Here is a 13,889-nt window from a genome sequence, read left to right on the forward strand (position 1 = left end):
GAAGGATGAGGGGTGACTTGATCGAGGTTTATAAGATGATCAGAGGAATAGATCGAGTAGACAGTCAGAAACTTTTTCCCTGGGTACAACAGAGTGTTACAAGGGGACATAAATTTAAGGTGAAGGGTGGAAGGTATAGGGGAGATGTCAGGGGTGGGTTCTTTACCCAGAGAGTGGTGGGGGCATGGAATGCGCTGCCTGTGGGAGTGGTAGAGTCAGAATCTTTGGTGACGTTTAAGCAGCAATTGGACAGGTACATGGATGGGTGCTTAAGCTAGGACAAATGTTCGGCACAACATCGTGGGCCGAAGGGCCTGTTCTGTGCTGTATTGTTCTATGTTCTAATGTTCCTGATGACTGGGCAGTCCAGAACCAGGGGTCACAGTCTGAGGATACAAGGGAGGCCATTTGGGACTGAGATGAGGAGAAATTCCTTCACCCAGACAGTGGGGAGCCTGTGGAATTCTCTGTTACAGAAAGTGGTTGAGACCAACTCATTGAATGTTTTCGGGAAGGAGTTAGATATTGGTTCCAAGGGGCTAAGGGGATCAGAAGGTCTGAGGCGAAAGCAGGAACAGGGCTGAGTTGGATGATCATATTGAATGGAAAGCAGGTTTGAAACGCCCAATAGCCGACTGTTCATATTTGCTATCTTTCTATAATTTTGCTTTGCCTCTCTCATATAATTATCACATCCTGTCTCGAGTGTAGCAACCAGGAAAGCACAGAGTGCTCTCGGTTTAGCCTGACTAATGTTTAACATAGTGTACCCAGTCGAGTTACATTTTTTGCAAAATTACTCCCAAATCTGTATTCAATCCAAAATCTGTCTTTTCCAAACAAACAGCTATAATAAAAAAAAACAGTGCATTGAGATTTTTCAAACACAGTCCATCTGGTTGGGAACGCGCAGAGCAGTCAAACGCATGCGTTCAGAGTATTTTGTGCAGCAAGGGTGAAATTTGACACTGCTTCCTCATTTCCTCTTCAGATTCCAGGGCAGAGAAAATAAAACCCTCGGAAAACAAACTCAATTCGACTGGGAGCCAGAGACCAAGCGAGCGAGCCAGGAGTTTGCAGCTGGAGGGTCGAGGGCAGGAGCTTCGCCCAGTCCCCGGGGCGGGGGGGGAAAGCCGAGAACAGGTAGAGACAGCGGGGCAGCCGCATCCCCCAGGCTCCAGCCGCACAGCAGCTCCCCGGGGACAGCTCCCAGTCTGTGGGGCTCCAGCAGGCTCCTGTCTGCAGGGGTGCTGCAGGTTCCCAGTCTGTGGGGTTCCAGCAGGCTCCCAAATGAGCAGGAACCCAGCAGGTTCCCCGTCTGTGGGGTTCCAGCAGGCTCCCAAATGAGCAGGAATCCAGCAGGTTCCCAGTTTGTAGGGTTCCAACAGGCTCCCTATGAGCAGGAATCCAGCAGGTTCCCAGTCTGTAGGGTTTCAGCAGGCTCCCTATGAGCAAGAATCCAGCAGGTTCCCCGTCTGTGGGGTTCCAGCAGGCTCGCTATGAGCAGGAATCCAGCAGGTTCCCAGTTTGTAGGGTTCCAACAGGCTCCCTATGAGCAGGAATCCAGCAGGTTCCCAGTTTGTAGGGTTCCAACAGGCTCCCTATGAGCAGGAATCCAGCAGGTTCCCAGTTTGTAGGGTTCCAACAGGCTCCCTATGAGCAGGAATCCAGCAGGTTCCCAGTCTGTAGGGTTTCAGCAGGCTCCCTATGAGCAAGAATCCAGCAGGTTCCCCGTCTGTGGGGTTCCAGCAGGCTCGCTATGAGCAGGAATCCAGCAGGTTCCCAGTTTGTAGGGCTCCAGCAGGCTCCCTATGAGCAGGAATCCAGCAGAGCCCCAGTCTGTGGGGCTCTACCAGGTTCTGTGAGCAGGACTCAAGCAGCTCTTTATCCTGCCTTTCATGAGAAACATCTCTATTTCTTTGTAGAGTCTGTTGATTATTCTGCCTACACTGCACTCTGGGGCAGTGAGTCCCACATATTCACTACTCTCCCAAGAGAAATAGTTTCTCCTAATCTCAGCTTTGAATTTACCTCCTCTCACTCTATATCAATGCCCCTTGTTCGAGTTGGTCCTGCATGGGGGAACAGGGTTACTGGGAGAAAGTGGGAACTGGCTACTGAGTTGGATGATCAACCGTGATCAAAATGAACAACAGAGTAGGCTTGAGGGGCCAAATGGCCTACTCTAGTTCTTATTTTTCTATGTTTCTGTGTTACTTGGATGAACATAACCTGGGTGACGTGATACATATGAGCTAGAAGTAAGCCTGGTTCTGCCATACTCTGTGTTTTGGTTCTGACGTTTGACAATCTGGCCGTGTTACTTGGTGCCAGTGACTTGGATTTAATGGCATCATATTGTTCTTACAGTTCCTCCATCTTCCTTTTGCTGACACCACCCCTTGCGGTTCATGCTGTCTCTTCACTTGACCTGGACTCTCTTTCTCCCTAATTGCAGGTGAAATACTGGTGGGTCAACTAGCTTCCTCAGTTGTAAAGTTCTATGACATCCCTTTATCTACAAGGCTCAGTATTCTTTCAAACTAATACAATATGTTGGTAGAGCATGCGAATTAGCGGGAGTAGGTCATTGAGCCCCTTCAAGTCTGTTCCCCCATTTAATAAGATCATGACCGATCTGATTGTCACCTCTAATCCACATTTCCTGCCCACTCACGATGACCTTTTACCCCCATACATATCAATAATCTCTACTGCTGCCTTAATTATTCAGAGTCTGTTTCTGCTATCGTCTGAGGAAGAGAATTCCAAAGACTTGCTGCCCTCAGGAAAAAAACATTCCCCTCACATCTAAATGGGCAACCCCTTATTTTAAACCAGTTCTTTTTTTTAAAAAAAGGTACTCTCATTGTCCATTGCTATAAAGGGTGGAGGAGTGCTCTTATTGTGTTCCAAACCCTGCATTCTTGGGTGGAGAGAAATCACTCAATCATTGACACAAACCAGTGCCAGACAATTATGGCCTCATTAGGAGAGCATTAAATGCATAATGTGTGAGTGCTGTTGTGGTACTGTGATAATGTGTCTCACTACTAGGCCAAGAGCTCGGGTTCAAGTCCGACCTGCCCTGAGCCTGTGTTGAATTATGTCTCAGCAGGCTGATTTGAAATATATTTTCTTCTTTTTAATGCATTGTGCCGAAGGATACCATTGAGTCACCATACCTATGCCACCTCTCTTTCAGACCCATGCTGTTAACCCTGTCACACTGCCCTACTTCTTGAAATATTTATCTCTCTTAAAAGCTGTGAATAGATTCTGTTTGTTTCCTGTTCCTTGAAGCACACCCCATATCCTAAGGCTCTCTATACAAAACTTTTCTGTCTTTCGAGGTGCTGGTGACAATCTTAAATTCATGCCCAATTGCCCCTATTCATCATCATTTAAAAGATTGTGATAAATCTGTCAAAGGTTTGAAATTTTCCATCAATTTTCACCTAATCACCTTCTACTCCACTGAGAAAAAAAAATTCAGTTACTCCAGTCTCTCCTCATAACTAAAATTCATCTCTGTGGGTATCATCTGAGTCATTCCCTTTCTCAGCCACTCCTTGGCCTTGACATTTTTCTTAAGGTGAGGCAGCCTAAACTGGAGACTATAGTCTCACTGTAGCACAACCAGTCGTCTGTACAAAGTTAGCATTAACACTCTGCATTTGTATCCCATGCCTGTCAGGTAAAACTTAGCATTGCATTAAACCCTTATGCTTTACAGCCTTTAACAATTTCTCCTCCCAGAAAAATTGGTTTTGATGGCAACCAAAATAAAGATTCCCAGATTTCACAGGGCAGGGAATGTTGTGAGTGTCCTGGGTGGGAGAGGGGGGAGCGGGGTGGCTAGTCTTGGTGAGAGGGTTAAGGAGGAATGATTTGTCATAAACCCGAGACATTTCACATCCTCGGATATCGGAGACAGTACGCCATGACGTGATGTCGAAGTATAAGCAACAGTGCCACGTGGAGAATTGATTAATTCATAGCTGGTTAACCATTATGTAGAAGTTATTTTGCATCTGGGGGGCATAATAAAAGAAAGAGCCTGGGAACATAGGAACAGAACAGAGGCCATTCAGTCCCTCCAGCACGTTCCAATTGGAACAAGTATTTTAACTCAAAATACCTGGCTTGCCCAACAAAGACTCTTTATTCTCAGTGTTAAATGTTTGATTGACCCTGCAGCATCCGCTGCTTCCTAGGGGAGAATATTTCATGCGTCTACTATAAAGAACTGAGCTCCCTGACATCTCCCCTGAATTACTTCCCAGCTTTAATTTATTATGATTATACAGCAAACATTTTATTAACCAGCACCCAAATATTCCAGATAATCAAGTGGTCCATATAATTAATGTAAAATCTCACACTAAGTAATAGAAACGTAATGCAGGAGATATACACCTCACTGTTATACTTTATTTACAGCAAAAACAATAATGCAACCTCGCCGGGCAAAAAACTTAACAGTAGAGAGCCTAAATGTGAGATGCTGATTTTGAAAAGCAAATCATAGCAGGACTTATACACTTAATGGTAAGGTCCTGGGGAGTGTTGCTGAACAAAGAGACCTTGGAGTACAGGTTCATAGCTCCTTGAAAGTAGAGTCGCAGGTAGATAGGATAGTGAAGACGGCTTTCCTTTATTAGTCCGAGTATTGAGTTGGGAGGTCATGTTGCAGCAGTAGAGGATATGGGTGAGGTCACTTTTGCAATATTGCATGGAGTTCTGGTCTCCTTCCTATTGGAAACCTGAAAGGGTTCAGAAAAGATTTCCCAGGGTGTTGCCAGGGCTGGAGGATTTGAGCTATAGAGAGAGACTGAACAGGCTGGGGCTGTTTTCCCTGGAGAGTTGGAGGCTGAGGGCTGACCTTATAGAGGTTTACAAAATCATGAAGGGCATGGAAACGATAAGTAGGCAAGGTTTTTTTCCCTGAGGTAGGGAAGTCCAGAATTAGAGGGCACAGATTTAAGGTGAGAAGGAAAAGATATAAAAGGGACCTAAGAGGCAACTTTTTCACGCAGAGGGTGGTGCATATATGGAATGAGCTGCCAGAGGAAATGGTGGAAGCTGGTATAATTGCAGCATTTAAAAGGCGTCTGGATGGGTCTATGAATAGGAAGGGTTTAGAGGGATATGGGCCAAGTGCTGGCAAATGGGACTAGATTAGGTTAGGATACTTGGCTGGCATGGATGAGTTGGACTGAAGGGTCTGTTTCCGTGCTGTACATCTCTATGACTCTATGACTATTCGGAGATCGTTATATTTGAGGAGAAATTAAATCAAAATTGAATCAACTGTTGATATTTCGTGTGGCAATTTGATTGAACAGCCCCAGCCTGTTCAGCCTCTCTCTATAGCTCAAATCCTCCAGCCCTGGGCGGCACGGTGGCACAGTGGTTAGCACTGCTGCCTCACAGCGCCTGAGACCCGGGTTCAATTCCCGCCTCAGGCGACTGACTGTGTGGAGTTTGCACGTTGTCTGCGTGGGTTTCCTCCGGGTGCTCCGGTTTCCTCCCACAGTCCAAAGATGTGCAGGGTCAGGTGAATTGGCCATGCTAAATTGCCCGTAGTGTTAGGTAAGGCGTAAAATGTAGGGGTATGGGTGGGTTTCGCTTCGGCGGGTCGGTGTGGACTTGTTGGGCCGAAGGGCCTGTTTCCACACTGTAATGTAATCTAATCTAATCTAAAAAAAAATAAAGGTAAACAAATTAAAATTCTCTAGTAGTTGGACAGAATAATACAGCAACCTTCACAGTATTTGAGATATATAACTTCTGCCGGTTTATTGAGAGTGCCAATTCATAATATGCTGGCAAAAACAAAATTTGATACATATTTATTCCAACAACATACCCCTCCAACCCCACCACCACTGAACCTCCACCACCACAACCAATCTGACTCACGCAGCACTCTGGACAAAATATTTACCTTGCATTTATATAGCACCTTTCATAACCTTAAGCTGCCCCAGAACACCTTCACTGCCACAAACGTACATACAGTGGTACAGTCACTATTGTTGTAGGAAATGTGGCAGCCATTTTGTTGACAGCAAGATCTCACAAAAAGCATTGAGATAATGACCTGTTTTCATTGGTGTTGGGTGAGGGATCATTATTGGTCAATGATCACTTATAGATCAATAGGTGTGATGGAGGCATATCCATTGCAGGATTCAATAGGGAGTCAGACTGTTATCTGAAAAGGAGGAATGTGCAGGGTTACAAGGAGAAAGTGGGAGAATGGAACCAAGTGAATTGCCCATCTGGAGACCCAGCACAGACACGATGGGCTGAACAGCATCTTTCCACATTGCATGGATCCTGTGTAATCTTTTACGTCCACCTCAGAGAGCGGACGTGGCCTTGGTTTCATGTGTCACTTAAAAGACAGTCCCTGTCACAGTGCAGCCTAGATTTAAAACGATAAGACTGTAAGAAATACAAACGCGTTAGGCCATTCAGCCCCTTGAGCCTGCTGGACCATTCTGCTGATCCATCATTCCTCACTGCCACTTTTCTGCATTTTCCCTGTAACTCTTAATTCTTCTGCTGATCAAGAATCTATCTCAACCTTAAATATACATAAAATCTCCCTGCCCCCACCCCCCCCAGCTCTCTTTGGCAAGAAGTTCCAGGAGACTCTCCACACTCAGAGAAGAAAGTCCTCCTCATCTCAATCTTAAATTGGTGCCCCTTTATTCTGAGACTGTGCCCTCTGGCCCTAGACTCTCCCACGAGGGGAAACATCCTTTCAACATTTACTCTGTCAAGCTCCTTAAGAACCTGATATGTTTCAATGAAATCGCATCTCATTCTTCTAAACTACAGTGAGTAGAGGCCAAACCTGTTCAATCTTTTCGTGATTAATCCCCCCCCCCTCTGGGCATCATTGCAGTGAACTGTCTCTGAACTGAAAGGCTCTCCATCCATAAGTTAATGATGTGATAATGATGTGCTTAAGTTTAAGTTCAGCTGGGTCATTTGTTGCGCAAGTAGTTCAAACTTGTAATGTGTGAAAGTGTTGTCAGATTCTTATTGGGTGTTGCAGAAGGAAGTAGGAGATAGTGAGGACTGCAGATGCTGGAGAGTCAGTAGATAGAGTGTGGCGTCGGAAAAAGCAGGTCAGGCAGCATCTGAGGAGCAGGAGAAGTGACGTTCAGTCAGGAGCCTTCATCAGGACTGGGGAGAGGGAAGGAGGCTGAGAAATAAGTATGGGGGTGGAAGTGGGGGAATGGTAGGTGGGATGGCGATAGGCGGATGCAGGTAGGAGGTGATTGTACCAGGTTGATGGGGAGGGTGGAGTGGATAGATGGGAAGGAAGATGGACAGGTAGGTCAGGTCAAGAGGGCAGTGCCAAGTCAGAGGGTTGGATCTGGGATGGCGTGGGGTGTGGGGAAATTTGGAAACTTGTGAATTCAATGTTGAGGCCATGTGGTTGTATGCTCCCGAGGTGGAAGATGAGGTGTCCCTCCTCCAGTTTGCGGGTGGCCTTGTTTAGGCAGTGGAGGAGGCCCAGGATGGACATGTCATCGGGAGAGGGGAAGGGGAAGTTGAAGTGGATGGCCACCGGAAGGTGGGATTGGTTGGTGCGTACATACCAGAGATGGTCCCTGAACTGTTCAGTGAGTTTGTGCGCAGTCTGTCCGATATAGAGGAGACCACATCAAGAGCACTGGATGCAGTAAATGAGGTTCGAGGATATGCAAATACATCTCTGCCGGATTTGGCAGAAGGAATTCAATACACAATGACTCAGTAGTTTACGTCTATTTCCCTCCTCCCTTTTAGACCCTGAGGGAAAGTGAAATTGGAAACAGTAAGGAGTGGGGGAGAGAGAAAAGAAATAATTGTGCTTCTTGCTTCCTTTTAGACAGACTGTTGTAAACCATGGAGAGAAGAGAGCAGCACAGCAGTGGTCAAGAAAGTAATGAGGCCAAGACTGAAGCCAGCAGCCATGATGGGTCCTCGCACATCATCACTATTGTTTTCTTGATGCTTCTCATTGATCTGCTTGGGTTTACTCTCATCTTACCGCTGCTGCCTTCCATACTGGAATATTATGGAAAGACTGATCATGTGAGTGCAAGTGAGATTTAGCTCAGTATACTATACTTTATGGTAAAGAGAAATTTCCTGACATTTTAATTTGTATAATCTGCATGTTTCTGGTGAGTGGGCAGTATATTGCCATTGACTACAGGATGTGTTATCAATAAAGAGATAAATTGTGAGTTGTACGGAAGAATTCATCATAATCAGCATAGACATTACGTGTTAAAATTGTATTTCTAACTTGAGGCCATGAGTACAAAAGCATGGATATCATGCAAAAATTCTATGCTAGGCCTCAGCTCAAGTGTTATATTCAATTCCAAGAATTATATTTTAGGAAGAATATTGCAGCTTTGGAAAAGGTGCAGAAGAAACTCACTTGAATGGGACCAGCTTTGAGGGACTTTAGTTTTGTGGAAGGAATGAAGAAGCTGGGTGTGTTCTCCTTGGTCCAGAGACAGGTTAAGGAGCAATTTAATAGAAATGTTCTTCCAAAGAGCTGGCATAGACATGATGGCCTGAATCATAGAATCCTTACAGTATGGAAGCGGGCCAGTTGGCCCATCGAGTTCACACTGACCTTCCAAACAGCATTGCACCAGACTCACCTCCCATACCCTATCCCTGTAACCCTGCATTACCCACGGCTAATCCACTTAGCCTGCACATCCCTGGACACTATGGGGCAATTTAACATGGCCAATCCACCTAACCTGCACATCTTTGGTCTTTGGAAGGAAACCGGAGCACCTGGAGGAAACCCATGCAGACATGGGGAGAATGTGCAAACTACATACAGACTGTTACCCGAGGCTGGAATCAAACCTGGGTCCCTAGTACTGTGAGGCAGCAGTGCTAACCACTGAGCCAACGTGCTGCCCTCGTCATGTACAGTCAGATTCTAATGATTTGATTTGGGATCTTTGAAGTGAAGATATTGTTGCTGGAGACTTGAAGTATTGTCCATTTATAACAACTCCAAACGTCATCCTGCTTGAAACTTTTCAGTGGACCCAGTGGGACATCACCTTTCTTAGAATCTGGGGTGAGGTGGTGGCTAGTGACCCAGAACCCAAGGATAATATCTGGGGAAATATGTTCGAATCCCACTTTGATGAATGAATTTCAGTTAAAAAAAAAGCCTGGAATTAAAAGCTAGCTTAATAGTGAGCACTTAGTCATTGTTGTTAAAAAAGCCCATCTGTTTCACTAATGCCCTTTCAGAACAAACATCTACCATCCTTAACGGGTTTGACCTGCATATGTATCCAGACCTACAGACTCTTAACTGCCGTGTGGCCAATTAATGTGACCGAAGTGATACCCGCGATCTGTGAGTGAATTTAAAAAAAAAATGCTTTGATAATCTGCGTGTCTGCCTCTGTGATTAGGCGGAGAATCCAGGAGATTCACTAAAACTATTCGTTGATAGTTTACTCTGTTCACCATTGCCACAGGTTAACTGTGGCCTCTGAACTGACACCTGAAGTCTGACTCTAGAGGTTGTGCCCAAACATCAAATAACTCTCCAGTGTGACCATGAGGGAGTGCTGCATTGTCAGAGCTGCCTTCTTGCAGATGAGATGTTCAAACAAGGTCTCACATACTTTTGGATGTAGATTTGCTCACTGAGCTGAAAGGTTCATTTCCAGATGTTTTGTCACCCTACTAGATATCATCTTCAGTGAGCCTCAGACGAAGCACTGCTGATAATTCCTGCTTTCTATTTATATGTTTGGGTTCTAACCGGAACTCTATCAACAAATACATTGAGTTAGCCCCATCTACCACCCCTGAGAAAAGGAACAGGAAGTGACTTCACCACAGGAAATAACATCACCAACCCAAAAAAACCCAAACATATAAACAGAAAGCAGGAATTATCAGCACTGCTTCGCCTGAGGCCCACTGAAGATGTTACCTAGTAGGGTGACGCAACATCTGGAAATGAACCTTCCAGCTCAGTGAGCAAACCTACATCCAAAACCTCAACCTGAGCTACAAATCTTCACAAAGTCTTACATACTTGTTCAGATGGCTGTAAATAATTCTATGGCACTCTTTTGAGGAAGGTGAATTCTCCCCAGTGTCCTGGGTAATATTTATCCCTTAATCAACATGACTGAAATCAGATTACAGAGGAACCTCAATTATCTGAAGGACACGGGCGGGTAGTATTTCATTCAGTTAATCGAATTCCGGATAATCGAATGCCGGATAAGATGGTTTAGCCGAGCATCGGGACCTTGTGATCTTGCTGGATAATCAGATATTTGGATAATTTAATGCTGTATAATCGAGGTTTCTCTGTATCTGGGTCATTGTTACATCGTTAGCTAACTGCATTCGTAAATGAAAAAAAATGAATACAAATGGGATACTAACACCAGCATATATCGGTCAGGATAGTTACAATGGCTTCTCACCTACCCATAATCCTTAGCATGAAGAACCTGCAGCATTTGAGAAATCGGGGAGGTATATTTGTTTATAGTAACAGTCATTGTTAGAGTCATAGATTTTCCACAGCACAGGATAGACCCTTTGGCCCATTGTGTCCATTCTGACCACCAAGCGTCTATCTATCCGAATTCCATTTCCCAACATATGGCCCATTGACTTGAATGCTATGGCATTTTAAAGGCTCATCTAAATTGGTAATGAGTTCCAGATATCCACCGCCCTCGATGAGTGAAAATATTATTCCTTAGGTCCCTTCTGAACCGCCTACTCCTTATCTTTTGTGCCCTGGTCCTTGACTCTTCCACTCAATGGGAAAGTATCTTCCTGTCTATCCTTTATAACTTTAAAGTTAAAAATGCTTCCTGATGAAGGAGCAGTGCTCCGAAAGCTAGTGATTCCAAATAAACCTGCTGGACTATAACCTGGTGTTGTGTGATCTTTAATTTTGTACATCCCAGTCCAACACTGGCACCTCCATGTCATGACTTTATAACTTTGGACACCTCAATCAGGTTCCTCTTCATTGTTAATGCTGTACCGACATGAGCCTTCTCCCACACTCAAACTTAATATCCCCACTGTGTTGGGATTCTTTGTTCCTCAAGCTGACTCACACCAGTCAACTCTGGCATCTGCTCAATTAAGAGCTTCTTTAAATATATAAAAAGGGAAAGAGAGAGACAGAGAGGTCAAAGTGAATACAGGCCTCTTAGAAAATGAATGTTGGACGACAGTTTTGGGGAACAAGGAAGCGTTACATAGATATTTTGCATCAGTCTTTATGGTGGAAGATACTTTGAATATCCTTTTGATACGAAAGAATAAGGGGAGGAATTAAATACCACCATAACTACAAAAGTAGTGGTAGGCAAACTAATGGAGCTAAAGGCAGATAGGTCCTCTGGCCCTAATGGCTTGCATTCTAAAAGAGCTACCTAAAAGAGGTAGCTTCATAGATAGTGGACGCATTGGTTGTAATTTTCCAAATGTCCCTGGATTCTGTAGGAGTTCCAGATGTTTGGAAAAATACCAATGTGATACCCCTCTTCGAAAAGAGAGGGTGGCAAAAAGCAGGTGATGAGCCTAATATCTGTTGTTGGAAAAATATTGAAACCAATTATTAAGGAAGTAATAGCAGAACTTTCAGAAAATCTTAATCTAATCAAGCTGGGTCAGTATGACTTCATGAGAAGGAAATCTTTTCTGATTAATTTGTTAATTTTTGAGGAAGTCTCAACCAGAGTAGATAGAGGAGAACCGGTAGATGTGTTGTATTTGGGCGTGCAGAAGGTGTTCGAAAAAGTATTTTAAAAAAAAGGCTTAAGTCATAAAATAAGAGCCCATGGTTTTGGAGGTTATATATTGGTGTGGACAGAGAATTAGCTAATGGGGACAAAATGGGGATAAGGGGTTCTTTCAGTTCAGCGATCTGTAGTCAGTTGGGTTCTACATGGAACACAACTGTTTACAATTTATATTAATGACTTGGAAGATGGGAGCAATTTACTGTAGACTGATTTGTAGATAACACAAAGATAGGTGGAGAACATACAAGCAGTTTAAAGCGAGATTGTTGAAGTAAGTGGGCAAAATGATGGCATATGGAACATGATGAGGTATAACTTGTTCATTTGGATGGGAGAACAAAAGTACAGAAAAACTGCAGAAAGCTGCAACAGAGAGAGACTGGGGATGGGATGGGGGGTAGGGGAGCACAGATGGAAAGCCAGCACACACACACACAAGTATCGCAGGTAATCAGGAAGGTAAATGGAATGCTGGCCCTTATCTCAAGGTGTTTGTGTATAGGAGACGTAAAGTCTTACTGCAACTGTACAAGGTGCTGGTGAGACCACATCTGGAGTACTGTGAGTGGTTTTTGGTCCCCTTGTTCAAAGAAGGATATCAATTCAGTGGCGGCAGTTCCGAGAAGGTTCACTAGAATGATCCCTGGTTTGAAGGGATTGTCTTATGGACAAAGGTGAAACAAGGACTCGACTCACTGCAGTTTAGAGGAGTGAGGTGATCTCATTGAAACATATAGGAACCTACATTCCATAAATGGATTAAAAAAAACGTTGTTAAGGGGCTTGACTGTGAACATGCTGAGAGGGTATTTCCCCTCAGGGGAGAGTCTAGGACCAGAGGGCATCATCTTACAATAAAGGGATGTCAGTTTAAGACTGAGATAAGGAGGAATACTTCTCCCAGAGTATGGAGAGTCTTTGTAAGTCCTCGGTACAGAGAGCTGTGGGGGCTGAGTCCTTGTGTATGTTTAAGACTGTGACAGATCAATCGTTGATCAGTCAGGAAATCAAGAGTTACAGAGAAACTGCATGAAAGTGGATGTGAGGAATGCTGATTGGTCATAATCAGGCTCAAGGGGCTAACTGACCTACTCCCCTACCTACTTCAGTTGGTCTTCTGGTCTAAGACCGTACACCTCAGGCCCTTATCTTCCTGTCATTTTCAAAACCTCCTTAAATACATTCTCCTTGAGCTATGCCTTTAAGTCTTCCCGTCATTTTCTCTCTTTTCACATCCTGCTTGGCTACATTGCTGTACCCCTCCTTAAACTATAAAAAAGCTTTTGGGACGTCTGCCTGCAAGTGACAGACGCTGCAGAAATGCAAGTTATTCTTGTTTTTGATAATTTCTCTGCATGGAGAAATATTTCCTGGCAACTATTCCTGACCCTGCCTCGAATAAAGGCTCTGTTGACTCATTATGAAAGAAAGGAGGAACGAGTAACGACCAAAGGTTTGTTCTGGATTTGTTATCTCTGCTCTGCTACTTATCTCCCACTCCTTTTTTTATTGTATAACTTTTTTTTAAAGTGAAAAGCTACAGATTGCCTGCTGAGGGCAGTGAGGGGTAACATTTCTTCCAAATGGTGTCAGGATTGTAACAGAAGATAAAACTTCTCAATGAAAGAGAGGAGACATGTCAGCTAGAACTGGTGCACATTTGCACAGAGTAAGATCTTGCAATCAGGGGAAATGATGGTGTAATGGTATTGTTACTGGACTAGTAATCCAGAGATACATCGTATCATCCGCCGTCATTTCCGCCACCTCCAAACGGACCCCACCACCTGGGATATATTTCCCTCCCCTCCCCTATCAGCGTTATAAAACTTCTCAATGAAGGAGAGGAGACATGTCAGCTAGAACTGATGCCTGCTGGTGCACATTTGCACAGAGTAAGATCTTGCAATCAGGGGAAATGATGGTTTAATGGTATTGTTACTGGACTAGTAATCCAGAGATACATCGTATCATCCGCCGTCATTTCCGTCACCTCCAAACGGACCCCACCACCAGGGATATATTTCCCTCCCCTCCCCTATC

At 44.4% G+C, this 13,889-nt stretch overlaps 1 protein-coding gene across 4 annotated transcripts in view; it reads left to right on the forward strand.

Annotated features, from left to right (window-relative positions):
- Positions 1-945: 945 nt before the first annotated feature.
- Positions 946-13,889, forward strand: part of mfsd10 (major facilitator superfamily domain containing 10) — a 56,606-nt gene continuing 43,662 nt past the window's right edge. The window contains exons 1-2 of one of the 4 annotated variants that reach the window (XM_043703801.1): positions 946-1,143; positions 7,895-8,100. In XM_043703801.1, coding sequence (XP_043559736.1) covers positions 7,912-8,100 — 189 coding nt within the window. In that variant the 5' untranslated portion in view covers positions 946-1,143; positions 7,895-7,911. Of the gene's footprint in view, positions 1,144-2,198; positions 2,262-2,438; positions 2,459-7,894; positions 8,101-9,169; positions 9,410-13,889 lie in introns of those variants that run through there. The other 3 variants (XM_043703811.1, XM_043703820.1, XM_043703838.1) reach the window with 3 other exon arrangements.

This window comes from Chiloscyllium plagiosum, chromosome 2 (assembly GCF_004010195.1).
Source record: "Chiloscyllium plagiosum isolate BGI_BamShark_2017 chromosome 2, ASM401019v2, whole genome shotgun sequence".
NCBI classification, from domain to species: Eukaryota; Metazoa; Chordata; class Chondrichthyes; order Orectolobiformes; family Hemiscylliidae; genus Chiloscyllium; species Chiloscyllium plagiosum.